Source organism: Colobus angolensis, unplaced genomic scaffold (genome assembly GCF_000951035.1).
Source record: "Colobus angolensis palliatus isolate OR3802 unplaced genomic scaffold, Cang.pa_1.0 Scaffold5, whole genome shotgun sequence".
Classification (NCBI taxonomy): domain Eukaryota; kingdom Metazoa; phylum Chordata; class Mammalia; order Primates; family Cercopithecidae; genus Colobus; species Colobus angolensis.
Window position 1 is genome coordinate 18,063,424 of NW_012118487.1, and position 17,447 is coordinate 18,080,870.

Below are 17,447 nucleotides of genomic sequence, written 5' to 3' on the forward strand. Positions count from 1 at the left end.
TTGACATGATTTACTCAAATAACTTCTTGCCTAGCCAGTAGTTCTCCAAAGTTCTTACTGTCGGCTGTCCCCTTAAAATATATTTGAGGTACTTAACTCTTTTTTATATAAGGGTATGAGTAGACTATTAAAAGACAACACTTAGAATTTTAAATATAAGTAGCATTCCTCATCTCCCCAGTTAGGCTGCAGGCTTCTTAAGGGCATATATTTTATGGATGTATATCCCCCTCAGTAACGCAAACCTTTGGAATTGCACTTACTGAATAAAATGACCCTGTCACATGTTCTTAAGTGCCAGATAGAATCAAACTGGCAAGAGCTGGGAAACTGATGCCTGGGAGTTAAAGATTCTTGACTTCTCAGACAAAAAGTCTTCTGGGGTCAAAAATCTCTGCCACAACCAAAATCTGTTCCTTTCTGCCAATGGCTCATGCTGCCTTTGGAGGCAGGTAAGATGCTTTCTTCAAGGTAGGTATATTTTGTATAATATCTTAACCAAAATGAAACTGAAAAGATCTTCAGCTTCCCTTTCATAACCGCAGGAACTTTTACAGCTCTAATGGGGAGGTCTCAGGTTTGAAGGAACTGCCATTTTAGTTAGGTAAGTAGCTCCAGGCCCTGGAACCATCTGAACTATTAACTTGTTTTATATTAAAACATTACAGTTACAGTTGGCTCACACATATTTTATTAGAAAAGATGACCAAATCACACTGGTCTTAAATAATTGTAGGCCATAAATTTTAAATAAAATGTTAGAAGTTCGAGCTTTTTTCCTCAGATTTCTTTAGTTTCCAAGGGGCTCAAGTATTTCTAAATACTGCCCCTAATGTTAACACACTTAAAAAATATCCAAATATTTTATCCTATTAAATATTTATTTATTTATACAAATATTGTATCCTATTAAATATTTGTTTAGAAATATTAATTTTGTCACTTGGTGATCCAACAGTCTCAACTGTGTAGTGTGTAAGATTTTTTTTTTAATATGCCTTGTCAGCAATATGGATTCCAGAAGGATTTCTTATCAAGGAACAAATGAAAGGGGACAAAAAAGGTGAATCGGCTTTTCATCCATTCCTCACAGAAACCTAACATGAATGTGTATCTTCAGGAAGCTGGGCATATCAGAGCCAAGATAGAAATTAGACATAAACTCTAAGAATATGGTGGTTATAATTCAGATGATACAGTTGTGAATGGGGTTTCCTGAAGACAGTAACAAGAAATGGGGATTTCCAGTCTCAAACTCCAGCCAGTTGTGTCAGAGGGCTGCTAACCTGTTTTCAGGAGGTACTGATCTTCCAACTACTGAACGTTTTTCATTCAAGAGCAAGCTCCCTACAGAAGATACAAAACCGTATCTTTTTCCTTCACTAAAGGTGTAGTCCACTTAAACCTAGTTTACTAAAGATTACGTACCTAGGATCTGGTCACTCAATGGCTATAGTAGCTTCCAAATGGCATCTATATACCTCTGTTCTCTGAGAACACTAATTGCCTAGGCTCTTTCATGAATGAAGAACTTTGATCCAATCAGGATTTAACAGAAAAGCATTGCCAGTTCAAATGTAGCTAAGCTCACCTCTCGGAGTTCAATAATGGAGTTTCTGTATAACCTCTCAAACATGTATGTAGGATGGTAACACCCAAGGAAAAATGAAAGCTACACAACAGATTGCTAGAAACTACTCTGCGGTGTCCTAAGACCTTTGCATTACCTCAAACACTGACCTTACCAGCTTAATGGCACTCTGTCCAAACTATTCCTGTCATCATTAATTTTAATGTCTGGCTGGACATGGTGGCTCACACCTGTAATCCCAGCACTTTGGGAGGCCAAGGTGGGCAGATAGCTTAAGGCCAGGATTTCGAGACCAGCTTGGGCAACATGGTGAAACTCTGTCTCTTCAAAAAATACAAAAGATTAGCCAGGCATGGTGGTGCACACCTGTGGTCCCAGCTACTCAGGAGGCTAAGGTGGGAGGATTGCTTGAGCCCAGGAGGCAGAGGTTACAGTGAGCCGAGATTGTGCCACTGCACTCCAGCCTGGGCGACGTACGTATGTGTGTGTATATATATATATATATATGTAGGTGATCCCTACAATACTCTAACCTCGACTTACTCTTTCAATGATCTAGATTAGGGACTGACTGACAAACTAGAAACTAGTACCTTCTCACTACCAATGAAAACCTCCCAAATCTCAACCTCAAGCATCCTACTGTCTTAACATCATTCATCCTTCCGTCTCTTTCCCTCTAGTAATTTTTTAAACACGACAGTCCCCTACAGTTCACAAATGTAACCAGTTTTCATTCTTCATCCACTCCATTCCTGATTCTCTTTACCGAGCCTTTAGATTCTACTCCCCATCATTACAATCACTCCCTACATCCTCCACTCCACTGCCCTTCTCTCCATTTGTTGTATGTATCTGTTAACCTTAAGCCAGGCTTTAAAAACTGCCTATTCCTTACCAGAGTCTGCTCAGTACCAGGTGGCTGGAGAAAAAACACAACCATGGCAGCTTGTGTTATTTTAACCTCACGTTGGCCACGCTGGATGCCCATCGATCCTACTTTCTCATCTCTCAATCCCCAAACCCAACTCCCATCCTTAGTGTATTTCACTGAGAAAATAGAAGCAACCAAAATAACTTCAACAGAATCCCACTGCCTTACCAACTAACCCGTATACTCTGCCTTTCCTCCTTTCTATGAAGGTTGAATGTGTGTCCAAGACCCCATCCTCCCTTGCTTGCTTAAGGGCCTATTTTTCCTCTCAAACGTTCCTATCATTACCAGAAAGGCTATAATTTCCTGCATCTTAAAATCTGATTGTTCTCAGATTAATTTTCCCTGTCAAACTATCAATAGCAGAAGAAGCTATAATATCCAGCATCTTAAAACTATCACGCATTACTTTCCTGGAAACCTCACAGGAAGAATTGCAATCATCTTCTTCTTCCAATCTCTGTTGGACCCACTGCTTTCAGGCTTTGGCTTGCCACCATCGTGCTGAACCTGCTCTGGGGGAAGCTATCAGTTCTCTCTACATTGGTGCATTTTGAGCCCTCATTTATTTCACCTATCAGCAACACGTGACAGTTAATTATCGCTCCTTGAAACTATTATTCATTTGGTTTAGGGGACTACCCTTCTTGAGACAGGGTCTTGCTCTGTCGCCCACGATGGAGTGCAGTAGGACCATCATAGCTCACTGCAGCCTCCAACTCCTGGGCTCAAGCGATCCTCCTGCCTTAGCCTCCTAAGTAGCCAGGACTACAGGCATGTGCTACCATGCCCAACTCATTTTTATTTTTTAATTTTTTGTAGAGACCTGGTCTGTGTTTCCCAGGCTAGTCATGAACTCCTAGGCTCAAATGATCCTGCCCAGCCTTGGCCTCCTGAAGTGCTAGATTTACAGGCCTGAGCTACCACACCCAGCTTATTTTTAAATAAATCCACCAGTGGAATACCCTTCTTTGAATGTCACTACTCGCAACCCAACCTCACTGGCGGCTCCCTCATTTCCTCGCTCACCTCCCCAAATCTAAACATAAGCATGCTTCAGTGCTTAGTCCTTGTACCTCTTCTCTGTCTGCACTCAATCCATGGTACTCTCCTGTCTCAGGATGATGCCGCTCGTGTAGCTCTCAGGCTGGGCCTTTCTCCTGAACTCGAGTCTGATACATGCTAATGCCTATGTGATACCCCCACTTGGAAGTCTAAAAGACACTTAAAACAATGTCTAAAACCCAAATTTCTCTGCACACAACACCCCAGCCCCAATCTATTCTTAAGTCTTTCCCAACTCAGCCAGTGGTCATTCCATTGTTCTGTCATTACTCAGCCAAAAACTTTGCAGACATCCTTGACTCCTCACTTACCACACTCTACATCCAACCCATTCACAAGTCCTGTTCTACCTTCAGCATGTCTAGAATCCAACCACTTTCAGCACCTCCACCAGCTTCAATCAGGTTCAGATCTCTACCATATCTCACCTGAATTATTCCAAGAGCTGCTTCCACCTCTACCGTTTATAGTCTATTCCCAACAAAGGAGTCTGAGGGATCATTTTAAGTCAGATTATGTGACTTTTCTGCCACATTGGCTTCTCATTTTATTTAGAATAAAAATCAAACACCTACACCCTCAACCTCTTTCCTTATCACTTTCTTCCCTCTCATCCCTCTCCAGCTAGTGACCCACTCAGTGTTCCTTGAACCTGGCAGGAGAATCCTTTGTATATAGCATTTTCCATTTTCTCTTCTTACATTTTTTCTCGCAGATAAATGTACTTCTCTCACTTTCTGTAGGTTTCTGTTCAAATGCTTCCTTATCCCCGAGGCTTTCCCTGATCACCCTCTATAAAAACGGGGTGGGTGCACACAGGCACACACCTTCACTTTTTGTCCATTAGAAAAACTATTACCGTGAGGATTCTTGACCGATTTCGTATATTCTTAACAGTGTGCAGCACATAAAAATCATTTTTTAAAAATTGCTGAACTAATCCCTATGTATCACCATCTGACATACTCTAGATTTCTCTTCCTGCTGGAATGAAAACTTCAAGAACATAGAATAGTGCCTGGCGCCCAGTAATTGTTAAGTAAATACTCAGAGAATATAAATGATCTACTCTGAACTTTTAGTGTGTTCCTTTTTACTAAAAGCTTAATAGTAAAAGACCACATCTTACTCAAAGGTTGTTACTTACCACCCTCTTTTGGCAGTTCTATTAGCAAATGTCCAAGGTGATTTTTTAAAGACGTGTAAATAAATCGTTTTACCTCTTTTCATGCAAATAGCATAATTTTTCTTGCAAAAAGAAAAAAAATCACTTTTGAAAGTGAGCTGAAATGATCAGTTTTCTGTAGACCTGCAGCTTTCACTGACAAACAGGGGCGCTAAACCACTGCTGGTGGTATGAACATCCTGCTGTCAATCCAGCATCTATCTACACTTCTATTGCTTGCAAAGTGTAGAAATGCTTTGTAACCTGAGAGAAGCATTATAATTATTACCTTTTTGGGGCTCCCTGTGCCAGGCGTATCGGCCTACACTGCATAGGGCAGCAGTGAAGAGGGAGGGCTGTTACAGATATAATTAAAGGCCAAACCACACATTGTCATATAGATTTTAATAGATTTTCTGATTAACTCATCACAGTAATCATTTTTACTGTAATGATATGCAGCTTTACTACACTAGTATAAATAAAAACAGATAAATACAGCTCTAGGTAACATCACAGATTAACAAACTAAGCATTCTTTGTGAACCAAAACTGAAAACAACTATTAAGAAGAAGAGATGCTGACACCCTTGCCCATTCTCATCATACCTTCTCAAAAAGGGTATTCAAATAAGGCGCTACACTTATTATATTGGTAAATTAATTTGCCAATTAGCCAGGCACAACAATTTCATGGTCTCCACTGTTTCATCATTTGGTTGAAAAGGAGACACACCTCAATGCATGAAAAAGAAAATGGAACAGATAACACCAAAGAAAACCACTGAATGCATTAAAAATACGGCACTTTTCCTGTATTTTAGCAGTAAGACACGCTAGGGATAGAAATACACCAAAAAAGAAAATTAATGCTTTAATTAATATCCACTCTGAAATGTCAGTCTCTGAAGCAAGATGGGCAATGAAAGGAGGAGCAGAAATAAAAGAGAGAAATATGGAAAATAAACTCCATGTGAAGTTTTATGAAGCTATCTGCAAAGAAACCATTTCTCCTTTGAAGGCCTGTAACTCGAGACAATAAGTTATCCAGCAGCCATGCTGAGGAGTTCATAGTCTAGCAATACCTTGCACAGAGGCAAATACACTTAAGACAAGTTGGAGATATACAGAACCATCATGTAGAAATGATTTTAGTCTGGATGGCCCAAAAAACTTTGAAAGGGCTATGAAGAAAACTTGAAGTCTATCAAAGGAGGGAAGTAATAAGGACTAATCTTAGGCAGACAGCACAGCTAAGGATGTTTCCCAAAATCCTGAAAATTTTGCTCAACTTTCAATCCTCATGATTATATGGCTTCATGATCTTATAAGTCTTCAGGACCTTACAGATCTTAATAGGTATATTATAATTAAGAACTAGGAAGTGAAGAATCACTTTCAAAATGTAAAAACAGCTCATTGCCAGTTGTGTTTCAGAAAATGTCTGTCTGAGCCAGGCGCAGTGGCTCAAGCCTGTAATTCCACCACTCTGGGAGGCTTACGCAGGAGGACTGCTTGAGCTGAGGAGTTGAGACCAGCCTGGGCAACATGGCAAAACCCCATCTCTACTAAAAATACAAAAAAAGTAGCTGGGCATGGTGGCGCATGCCTGTAGTCCCAGCTACTTGGGTGGCTGAGGCGGGAGGATCACTTGAGCCCAGGTGGTCAACCCTGCAGTGAGCCAAGACCATGCCCCACTGCACTCCAGCCAAAGAAAAGACAAAAATAAAATGTCTGCTTGCAAAAACTTCATTTTCCTATCAAAAATGCATAATTACCGAATATTTAGGCCAGTCCTTTGAGTAAACTGCCTTTGCCAATTGTGAATTAAGACTGTGATTAAAACAGACAATTCCAAAAACAAAAATCCCAAATATACTCCAGTGCATTTTAACTCATCCTGCAAAAAATGTCCAAACCATCATTGACCACTTCAAATATGGATGTGACCTAGCTCGAGATTCAAAGGTTATTTTCATATTAAAATTTTAACTGCTATCTTTGCAATTCTATTGTTTTCAAATTTTTTGATTTTTTTTTTTTTAAGAAGGTAAACACTAACTTTTGGTTTTATTCTCCAAAGTAATGTAGTTTTTTCAGTTTTCCAGTTAATGTAGTTTTTCAACTTTCCAGTTAATGTAGTTTTTTAACTTTCCAGTTAATGGGTCAAAATGGACAGGTCAGAAGACATAATCCGGAGGATGGCAGTGAAAGATCAGAGAAAGGTTTATGTACACACTGGATCACAGAGAGAGAACCACAACCTCTTTTTAAACCTTTGTTCCCACTGTAAACTTTGTTCATATCTCCATATTTGTAAGTCTGAGTTATTCTATAAAAATCACATTAAAAAGGTAAAATTACTTAAGTGCAATATTAACTGATCTGTATTTTATAAATTTTAATCCATAAAAATATAAATAAGAATGGTAAATTTTTAAATGTATTTTTAAGAAAAAAAATATACATTTAGTGCAAGTTATGAATTACATTTCTTCTTCAGTGTCAGCCATGTGATATCTTGAGAAAAGAAAAGAATGACTGATCTAATTTCAATTTTAAAAATTCCAGTGTTTTAACATGCAATTAATACCCGATACAGCTAAACAGAATACTTCCTTCTCTTTACTGTCAAAGCAGCAGCATTTTGTTTAATTATGCTGAACAGCACTTGTATATCATAGTAGTTTTAGAAATAGAAAATTTGCATAAGACCAGGTCACATTATCCATAAAGTCTGAGAGGAAAACAAAAAAGAAAACTGTTTATCCTTTAAAACCAAGCTTCATTGTTTTCAGTTTTGAGCCACATGGCACACAATGAGAGACTTTGTTCACGCTTCCTTCGAGATTTTACCTGTTTGATCAACCTTTGTTGTGGTGCATGTGTACTGTTCCAAGCGTTTAGTGATGGTACAAACTACATGGTTAATGGCACAAGAAACACTCCCTTCTTGTGATGAAACCTCAGTAAAATCACAGTACATCTCAATATGAGAAAGGACTGCTTCAAAAGGGTACACCGATTTAAAGAGGCTTTGTTACAGCTCAGGAGAGAGAGAGAGAGAAATAAAGGCTCTTCTGGAATGTAGAAAGGTAATGCTTAACTATACAATTCATGAATTAAACAGAACAGTTTTGATTTAAAAAAAGGGCAAGACCTTGCAGTTTTATAGATGGCTCAATTCAAAGTAATCCCTCCAGAAATAGGGACTGATAATGTGTCTTTGCAATGTTGGAGCAACAGGCCAGGTGCTCGAGGACTCTGCTGTCATCTCTGTTGAGGCGCAAGCCTGCACTATCAGGCACATCCTCAGCTGAATGCATCCAGTGCAGAACAATAGGAGTTGATAGGCTGCTTTCTGTTAGGTGGGAAATACCTCACTCCTTTCCTTCTCTCTCCTTTCCCTCCCCAAACAACTCCTCCATTCCACCAGCATTATTTGCAAACCACGTTGCAAAAACCCGGCTTTTATATTTCCTTTCTTTTTTTGTAAAGGAGGAAAAAAAAGTAGACGACTCCCTCGAGTTAAAGAGTTGTGCTATTCAACAAATAAACTTCCTCTTCTGTTTCTTCTCTCTCCTCATCTATGAGATTCAGTTGAACATTATTGAAGCGGGGTCTTGGTTTGCCGTCTGGGCCATATGCCGGAGGATATCTTTTTTTGTTATAATGCCAAGGAGGCGCCTGAAAGGAATAACAGAAGACTTCCATGAAATAAAAGGGAAAATAAAAGGAGAAGCTAAATCTATAGCTAAATCCATTTTGTTGACAGGAATAGAGCAAAGCAAGCAGCCTGATTTTGTATTTCCAAAAAGTACTTTATTGGTAAAGGTATTAAAATTATCCAGCAACCATCCTTTGGTATAAAAAGTTACTATGGTCACTAATAGTATGACAGCCTTTCCACTGAGAGTCTGAGGACTGCATGCCTCAATGAAGCACAGCTATATTGATTAATGTATGCCAACAAAAAAGTAACAAAAAATGGATGGATGTATGAATACAAAATGATACTGATCCCATTTGAGAAGGAAAATTGATTGTCATCACATTTAGAAAGCAAAAATGATGACCAAATCCTCTCAATACTTTCTCTATTTACTTACTTACTTACTTACTTACTGAGACAGAGTCTCAATCTGTAGCCCAGGCTGGAGTGCAGTGGCACAATCTCAGCTCACTGCAACCTCCGCCTCCTGGGTCCCGGTTCAAGCAATTCTCCTGCCTCAGCCTCCCAAGTAGCTGGGATTACAGGCATGTGCCACCATGCCCCGCTTATTTTCAGTAAAGACAGAGTTTCACCATGTTGGCCAGACTGGTCTTGAACTCCTGACCTTGTGATCCACCCGGCTCGGCCTCCCAAAGTGCTGGGATTACAGGTGTAAGCCACTGCGCCTGGCCACTTTCCCTTTTTTTAACCAAAATTAACCAATTTTTCAAAGATAATTTAAGGATTGCCCACTTGTATCAGAATCTTCATGAAAGCACATACTATTGAGATAAAATGTATATAAAATGGTCAACACAGAACATCAATCCCAAACATCAGAGCCCCAAGAACAAAGCTATAAAAGAACCCAAGTTTCTAGGACACTTATCAGTGTTTTCCTTTTTTTGATTTAGGCCAGAAAAGTTAAGATACAGTGCTTTTATGAAAGTCGTAGTTGTTAATGCTTACATTAAAAGATAGGTGAAAAATCAGAAAGCAATCCTAAAAGATTATTACAGGTGAAGCAGAAAGCGGAATGAATGAGTTGCTACGATAATATTCTGGTTAGTAGTTTTTAAAAAAAGGATGCATGAAACACTTGTGAAATATTAGCATACAACAGGAATACATAATCAGTTGTGCAATTAAGCAAACTGGGACAAGTTTCATATAGGTATGACAATTGCAGGGCAAAATAATTTCAAGCATTAATTGCTAAAGCCAGACATTTTTTATGTTATGCAGTAAGATAATTCAAATTTGTAGTCATGAAACCACTAGGACATAAAGCCAGTTAAAATGAATGCATTTGACTCTAAAAGCTGCTTATAGCATTCTAGAAACATCATACAAAAGGGACACACACATAATCTAGGTGCAATTCACTAATGAGATGGCAGGACACACACTGTGACTTTGAAGATATGCAGGGTATAGCAGAAAAAGAACTAATGCTATGATCACAAATAAGATACACATTACACTCTAGGTAGTGTGCCCATTACAAAATCAATTTAACTGAAAGCAATTCTAATTGCTAAGCTCCTTTAAAATCCTTTAGGAGCTTATATTTACCGTAGGACTACCACAAGATCAGAAAACATTAAAAAAAAAAAAAAAAAAGGGCTTGGGGGGATGGGTCAGACATTTTTAACCAGTCAGGAGTCTTCTGAGACCGGTGTATCCACTGAGGTAGACAGATTTGCCATATTCACTTTAAGAATGTCCAATAATATTCACTTATTCCACTACCAAACTGTTTACAGTTCTGAAATTGTAATGAACGATTTGATGAGAGGTGTTACTTTTGCTTACTTTCTATAAATGGGATTTTACACATATCTAAATTTATCTTACAGATATATTTTATCAGATACAAATGTAATTGGCAGCATAGTAGGATATTTTGGTTCAGCAGATATCTGGGAAAGAGAGAACTCAACAGTTCACAAGTTTCATGCTTCCTGACTTCTAAGGTGTCTAATGAGGAGATCTGATATATCTAATCACCAAGGGTTCGACGTGCTGCTTTAGTTGCTCGAGATGCTCTAATATGTTCTTCTTTGTGATGATCCCCAAGACAATCCTGAAACAGATTATTATGCTAATAACTGTGTGAGAAATTAAATTAAAAGAGGTTCCAATCATAATGATAAAGAATGAGAGAAAAAATAAAAACATGAACCATAAGAATGAGTCTCATGAACCTTAGGAAATAAAAACAAAATGATTTAAAGTTCCAGGTTCCTTTTGCATAAATTATACTGACTCTCAAAAATGACACAATATTAATCTTCAATATTAGTGGGTTATTTTTCTTTTTAAATTAAAAATAGTAATATGAAAGTTTGGAATGAAGATGACTACAAAGCAAAATACAAAATAAACTTAATATTGATACATAGCTATAGACCTCTGATATGCAGTTTTATTTACAATGTTCTTTCCTCAGAGGAAAAATTTTTTTAATTTCTATGATGTCACAACACAGCGGCTATCATCTGGATCTAACTTCACAAAAAGGGAGGAAAAGGCTGTGAGGAGACTTTAAAAATCCCGTGGATTTTACTATAATTTCAAATTCAAATGAAAGGCAATGTGCACTGAATAAATAATGCTGACCAAAAGAAGCACTCCCTAATGTTCAGGAGCTGTGACTACCACTTCTTAAAGCAAGCTAATAAAATGTATTTATGATTAGGAATTAAAAGGACTTTCACTTTATGCATTTTTTCCCTAAATAACAATTGTTTCTCATTTAGCATGTCATTGTTATCACATCAAGCAAAGTAATGGACATAAATTCTCATAATGAGGATACGTGAAAATAATAAGATTGCTAATTAAAATAAAATTATGGTTACTGGTTTTATAATGGAAACTAATGTGGCAATATAAACAGTGAAAAAAAAAAAAAACCTTAAAAAAACTTTAATCTTTAAATTCTGGAAGCCCATCCAAAATACCCTTCAGGATGACTGGACATTTCCCTGATGATCTCATTAAGTCAACCTCCCTGTTAAACAGCCTTTGAACATTCAGACTTGAACGATGTCACCAGGAGACTTCGAAGTAGCCTGTTCCTATAGCTATGTCCAGGTGTAAAATAGTTACTTAGCTTGACGGCGGGGGTGGGAGGCGGGGGAGCAGGAGGGCAGAGAATGGGAAGGACAGAAATGGCTTCTCTGCTCATGTTTTCTCATTATTACGTTAAAAATAACGTATAGATCCTTAAAAATTCTCAGAGCATGGGAGCAACTTCCCCCTCCAAAAAAGCTCAGAAAATGCACTATATAAAATGAACATTCACTCATTCAACAGATGTTCTTCATCGACTAAACATTTGAGGTTTCTTTCTTTTAAGCCATCAATTCACTTTATTTTACTGCTGTAGTCAGGAAATGTGAAAATCTTGGCAATTAATTAAATATAACACCAATTTAATTCTTACTCATGCTTTTCTATCCAATTATACAGAATGATTAATTTCAGTTAGTATCATCTATATTGTAAACTCCACCAAATCACAAAATATACTATGAGGAAAATTACAAATGTATAAGGGCCCAGTGGCAAATGTAGAATTTTACAAAGTAATCTCTGTATTTATAAAGTAAAAGTCCTAAAAGAGGGAGAAACCTACATTAATGGAGAAGAGTGATTCGAGCATAAGTCCAGAGTGCTACTTAGTAATTTTACAGATTGGAAGGAAAATCAGTGCAAAATGTGGCTCATATAAAAAATTATTTGCTGTTTCCTTTTGGGCTAAAAACTAATGATGTAAGAGTTAACAGGGCATAACCCAGCATTTCCAAAGCATGTTCCAAGAAACACCAATTCCCATGAGTTCTTCTATATCCTTCCCTGCAACCCAAAAATAGCTGCATTTTCAAACACCCACGCCCGCATCTGGGAATCAAAGAATATCAACATATTATAAGTTCTGAGGAGTTCCATAGCAAAGAAACCTCAATTGTATTTAATCCAATACTTCCCAAACTCAGACAGTCACAAAATGTTTTTTTCTCAGCCACTCCTATTAACATCCTGCTAATTCCACCAAGATTAACTGATTTTGAAAAATTCTAAGTTAAAAAATAAAGTGCAGAAAATCAATAGCTAATTTAAATTTTTATAATTTACAAACATCTTTCCTTTTCATCTCTCTATTCTTTTTCTCCTTGCACCTAAGGAGATTTGTTATTTCTCTTCCTTCAAATAACTATTTTCCACTTCTAAAATGCAGTATGAAGTACACATCAATGATAGCTATGCAGAACTTCATGGTCTCCATTAAAAACCAGAAGATAAATCATTTCTTTTCTGGGTTTTAAATAATTTAAGTAAGAAAAAACACCCGATTTCTTAACACACTTCAAACAAAATAAAGTCCCATGAGTCACTTCCCTAAATGATCTCTTTTCTTCCCATAGATGTATCAATTTATTTTCCTTGACAGACAGAATAAGGAAAATATGATGAAAGCAATTAAATATATTCCCTTAGAAGAAAGTCCAACCCCTTCTTTCATATAGACAGGCAGGACCAGACAAAATTTTAATTAGCTATCCACCCCTCGCCCTACACACTTTGTTATTTTTACACTTTCTTTTAAACATTTTCCTTTCTAATATCTATGCTGCCAAATACCTGGGAATTAATCAACAAACTGAAATATGAAAATTAATCCCTAAAAGTTCTGTGATCACAGTTAACCATAACTCAATAGAATAACATTTATATTTGTTAGTACACAAAAGAAAAAGCCATGCCAGGAACAGAAAACAACTTGAAGCAAATAATAGTTTGTAACAACGCAGCTTAGGTTCCAATTGAGCCACTTAATAAATAAAAGGGCTCAAGGACAGCAAAGCTTTATGAAAAGTTACCCCATTTAGTACTGAGTTTTTAAACTTAATGAAGTTGGTGCCATTATTTATTCAAACAATATTACACAAAGAAAAATAGTAACAGTAATAATTTATGACATATATCTCTTCTCCAATCAGTATCTGTGGTATTTAATAATTCTAAACTCCCTGCCTTTAATTAAGGGCTTTATCTCTTTAATGATTTGTTTCATATTCCTTAAGTTATTTTAATTAGCACAGTGAAAAACACTAAACATAGATCTAATTCTCTAATTTCATATTTCTATTCTTAACCCAATCTAATACATTGGCCAAGAAAATGTTTTAGTAGTTTAAGAAATCACAAAGAAAGAGAATTTCTATCAGTCACTTACAGCGCAAAACAGTAGCAAGAGACTGGGTTTTAAAGTTGGGAAGACAGTTTGATTCCTTGAACCATGACTTGTTCACCATATGACTTCGGGCAAATTATTGAAGCTTTTTGAGCTTTAATTACTACATCTGTAAAGTAGGGATATAACTATCTACTTTGCAGAGGTCCTGCAAAGTTAAATGAGAAAATACGAAGGTGTTCAATAAATAAATGTCCTCCCTTTTCTGTTCTTTTTTTCTCCTTTCTCTGGACAGGAGTCATGTATTCTGTCACCAATGTGTTTTCTACAACATGTTAAAAAAAAAAAACTGCTATGATTCTCTAAGTGTTCAGTATTTCAACCAGCTTTACGCTGTTCAGGATTAGCCATTCAGTTTATGCATAATCCAATACCCTCTGTTGTTCGTCTCTAGCCTTTCTGGTATTTGCCTTCAGATAAAACAACGTTCTTAAGTTCAACAAGAAAGAATATATGGTGGAAATAAAGGGTCCTAAGAAAGAAGTGTGGAGAAACAGATCCGAGGTCCAGGAAAAGAGAGCAGTGGTGATGAAGTAGTGTATTTGCCAAATTAATTCTGCGCATTAAGGTATCCACAACCCCCATGACATCTGTCTGTTTCCTATATTCCTGTCAATGGAGAAACACTGGCAGTTCATGTGTAAAAGGTGGAAAAATAAATTATCAATGTATACATTTTAAACACATTTGTCTTTAGCAGTTATATAAATATGAAAGATTTGTGTATAGAGAAGGTAGACAAAAGGAAACAAAGCATTTGTTAAAGATTTTTAGCTAATTTACAAATTTCATTTAACTATATATTCTTTCCTTCATTACATGATAAATCAAATATTGGCTGAAAGAGTAAACAGCAAAATATCTAGAAACTTACTGTACTTGAAATTTATATACTAAAAATGAAACATTTACAAAAATAAAACAGGGTTTTGCAGTGCTCCATACAACTTAGGTCCACTCTTCCCCTAGGAAAAGAAGCACTCCAAGCTCAACATGCTTTCATGCTGGAGATCTTTCAGCACCTCTTTTCCAACTTCGAGGGATTATTTACAAATGTCACTGTTTGGCAAAGAGCAGGCAGATGACATCTTTCTTATTCTATAGTAAATGTGAAATTTGATTGATCCTGTATTTGTGACTATACCATACAACAGACTTTCCCACCTGGGAGCTGACTCACATGCTCCCCTAATAACTATATAGATTCCACTAAAAAGAATCCTACATTCTAGCAAGTGAACTGATTCCTGTGGTACCAGACTTACCCATTGTGAGTTACAAGGCACTGCCTCAGTCCCAGCTTTCGGAAAATATCCACCACAATCTCCATTGGGGTGTGGTCTGTCACTGTAAAAGGGCTCATGTCAAGAATGCTTCGAAGCTTCAATGGCCGAGGACTTTCTGCTGGAAGAGATGGGGTGTGCTGTGCAAAACACACCCGAGAACTGCCAACAATGCCTTCTTGTTTTTTCCTGGCACTTTCTGAAAAGAGAGAGGAGACCAACACCTTAAAATTGATAGATTTTTAAGTAGGCAACCTGGTTATTCAGCAATAAAAAGAAACTAATGTATCCTATGACTTCTGATCGCTTCATTTTTTCCTATCTTCTCCTTAACCAAGAAAGGAGTCAACTGAAAAGCCACTTAGCAATTTTTTATATTTGATTGAATTAGAAGTCAACAATAATATATCATCTTCATGGAAAGAAAGTATTTTTTGGTAAAGTTATATCATTGTACACTTTTCTTTACTGAAGCTGTTTTCTAACTTGGGGGCTAAGGAAGTGGGTTTGGAATATGGGATTTTAAAACCTGCACAAATTCTGAGTGCAGTTTATTAAAGGAATCCATCATCAAATGAAGCCTGCCTCTGCTGAATGTTACTTCATCTGCACTGGAGGTGGCACTAAAGAGTTTCATCCTTGCTTTGATTATGCTGCATCCTCCATCCCTATGAATTAGCTGGTTCTTTTTCTTTTCTCATGTTAAAGTATAATTTTCTAGAAGAGTCATGAACATTACAGATGAGATGAAACTACAATTATGCACATAATGCACACAGACTGATTTTGGGGGGTTGTTTTCTTTGTAAAGGCTTTGTTAACTTCTCTCCAGTGTGCTCTGCTTCAAGTTCTTCTGTCCTGCTGCCTACTTCCACTCTACCGTTGAAAGAAAGAAAAAAAAAATCTGAATGAAACTGGTGATTAAAAAAAAGAAAGTCCTAGACAAGTGGCAAAGACGGAGAAAAGTTCAGAGATCACACCACACAGAGAAGGAAACTCAATGAAGAGAATCTGAAAATAAAATAGTCATTCGGCTTTACGTTTCTACTTTGAGTTAGTATTAAAACTGAGTATATACAGATATGATATTTGTTATAGTGAAAATATTTTGGCCAGCCATGGTGGCTCAAGCTTGTAATCCTAACACTTTGGGAGGCCGAGGCAGGAGGATCACATGAGCCCTAAAGTTCAAGATCAGCCTAGGCAACATAGAGAGACCTTGTTTCTACCAAAAAAAAAAAAAATTAGCTAGGCATGATGGTGATCCCAGCAAATTGGGAGGCTGAGGTGGAAAGATCACTTGAGCCCAGAAGTTCAGGGCTGCAGTGAGCCATGATCATGCCACTGCACTCCAGCCTGGGTGACAAAGCAAGACTCTGTCTCAAAAAGAAAAATTATATTTTGAACACAAATTTTACTACAAAACTATTTAAGCCATAATAAGCATCAGTCTTAAATTGAGAAGCAGATATTACTGCAAACAATGCACTGCTTTTTACTCCTTTTGAACACTACAGTCTTCTTAACTATGTTCTAACACATTTGAGTAGGAAGGCACTAAGTAAAGCCCCAGCAACTAGTACTTACTCAACCACCTTAAAAGCATGATCAGGCCGGGCACAGGAGCTCACGCCTGTAATCCCAGCACTTTGGGAGGCCAAGGCGGGCGCATCAACAGAGCTCAGGAGTTCAAGACCAGCCTGGCCAACGTGGTGAAACCCTGTCCCTACTAAAAATATAAAATTAGCTGGCATGGTGGTGCATGCCTGTAATCCCAGCTGAGGTAGGAGAATCGCTTGAACCTGGGAGGTGGAGGTTGCAGCGAGCCGAGGCCACGCCATTGCACTCCAGTCCGGGCAACAAGAGTGAAACTCTGTTTCAAAAACAAAAAGATCCTGGCATAGAAAAGAAGTCCATTAGCAACTGACATAAATGATTTTTGAAAAATACCCAATAAGTTGCTTTAAGCTCATAACAATCTGACTAACAACTGAATGCTGTCTGACAACTGAATGGTGGAGTGTAAAACTACTAGAAGTATCATTAATGGATTCACAAAATAAGATGTAAAGTGTGACATCAATAGTATAAAATGTGGATGGGGGAGTAAAACTCTATAATTTTTGTATGCAACTTTAGTTGTCACAAGAAATATACAGTCAAATTCAGAATGCTCTAAAACTACAATGGGGTTTGTAAATCATTTCTAACTCTAGTATAAATGTTGAAAGACAAAAGAATTAAAATAACTACAGCAGGCCAGGTACAGTGGCACGCGTCTGTAATCCCAGCTGCTCCAGAGGTTGAGGAGAGGGGATTGCTGAAGCCCAGGAGTTCGAGTCTACCCTAGGCAACACAGAAGACCTCATCTCTAAAAAACTAATAACTATAGCTAAAATAATTCACTAATAGATACACAAAATAAAAAGATGTT

At 37.4% G+C, this 17,447-nt stretch overlaps 1 protein-coding gene across 6 annotated transcripts in view; it reads right to left on the minus strand.

Annotated features, from left to right (window-relative positions):
• Positions 1 to 7,136: 7,136 nt before the first annotated feature.
• The window catches only part of CLCN3 (chloride channel, voltage-sensitive 3), a 107,438-nt gene continuing 97,127 nt past the window's right edge, over positions 7,137 to 17,447 (minus strand). For 3 of the 6 annotated variants that reach the window (XM_011959627.1, XM_011959624.1, XM_011959626.1), the window contains 3 exons: positions 14,996 to 15,212; positions 10,478 to 10,553; positions 7,137 to 8,442 (listed from right to left, as the gene is read on the minus strand). In XM_011959627.1, coding sequence (XP_011815017.1) covers positions 8,284 to 8,442; positions 10,478 to 10,553; positions 14,996 to 15,212 — 452 coding nt within the window. In that variant the 3' untranslated portion in view covers positions 7,137 to 8,283. The remainder of the gene's footprint in view (positions 8,443 to 10,477; positions 10,554 to 14,995; positions 15,213 to 17,447) is intronic. The other 3 variants (XM_011959630.1, XM_011959628.1, XM_011959629.1) reach the window with 1 other exon arrangement.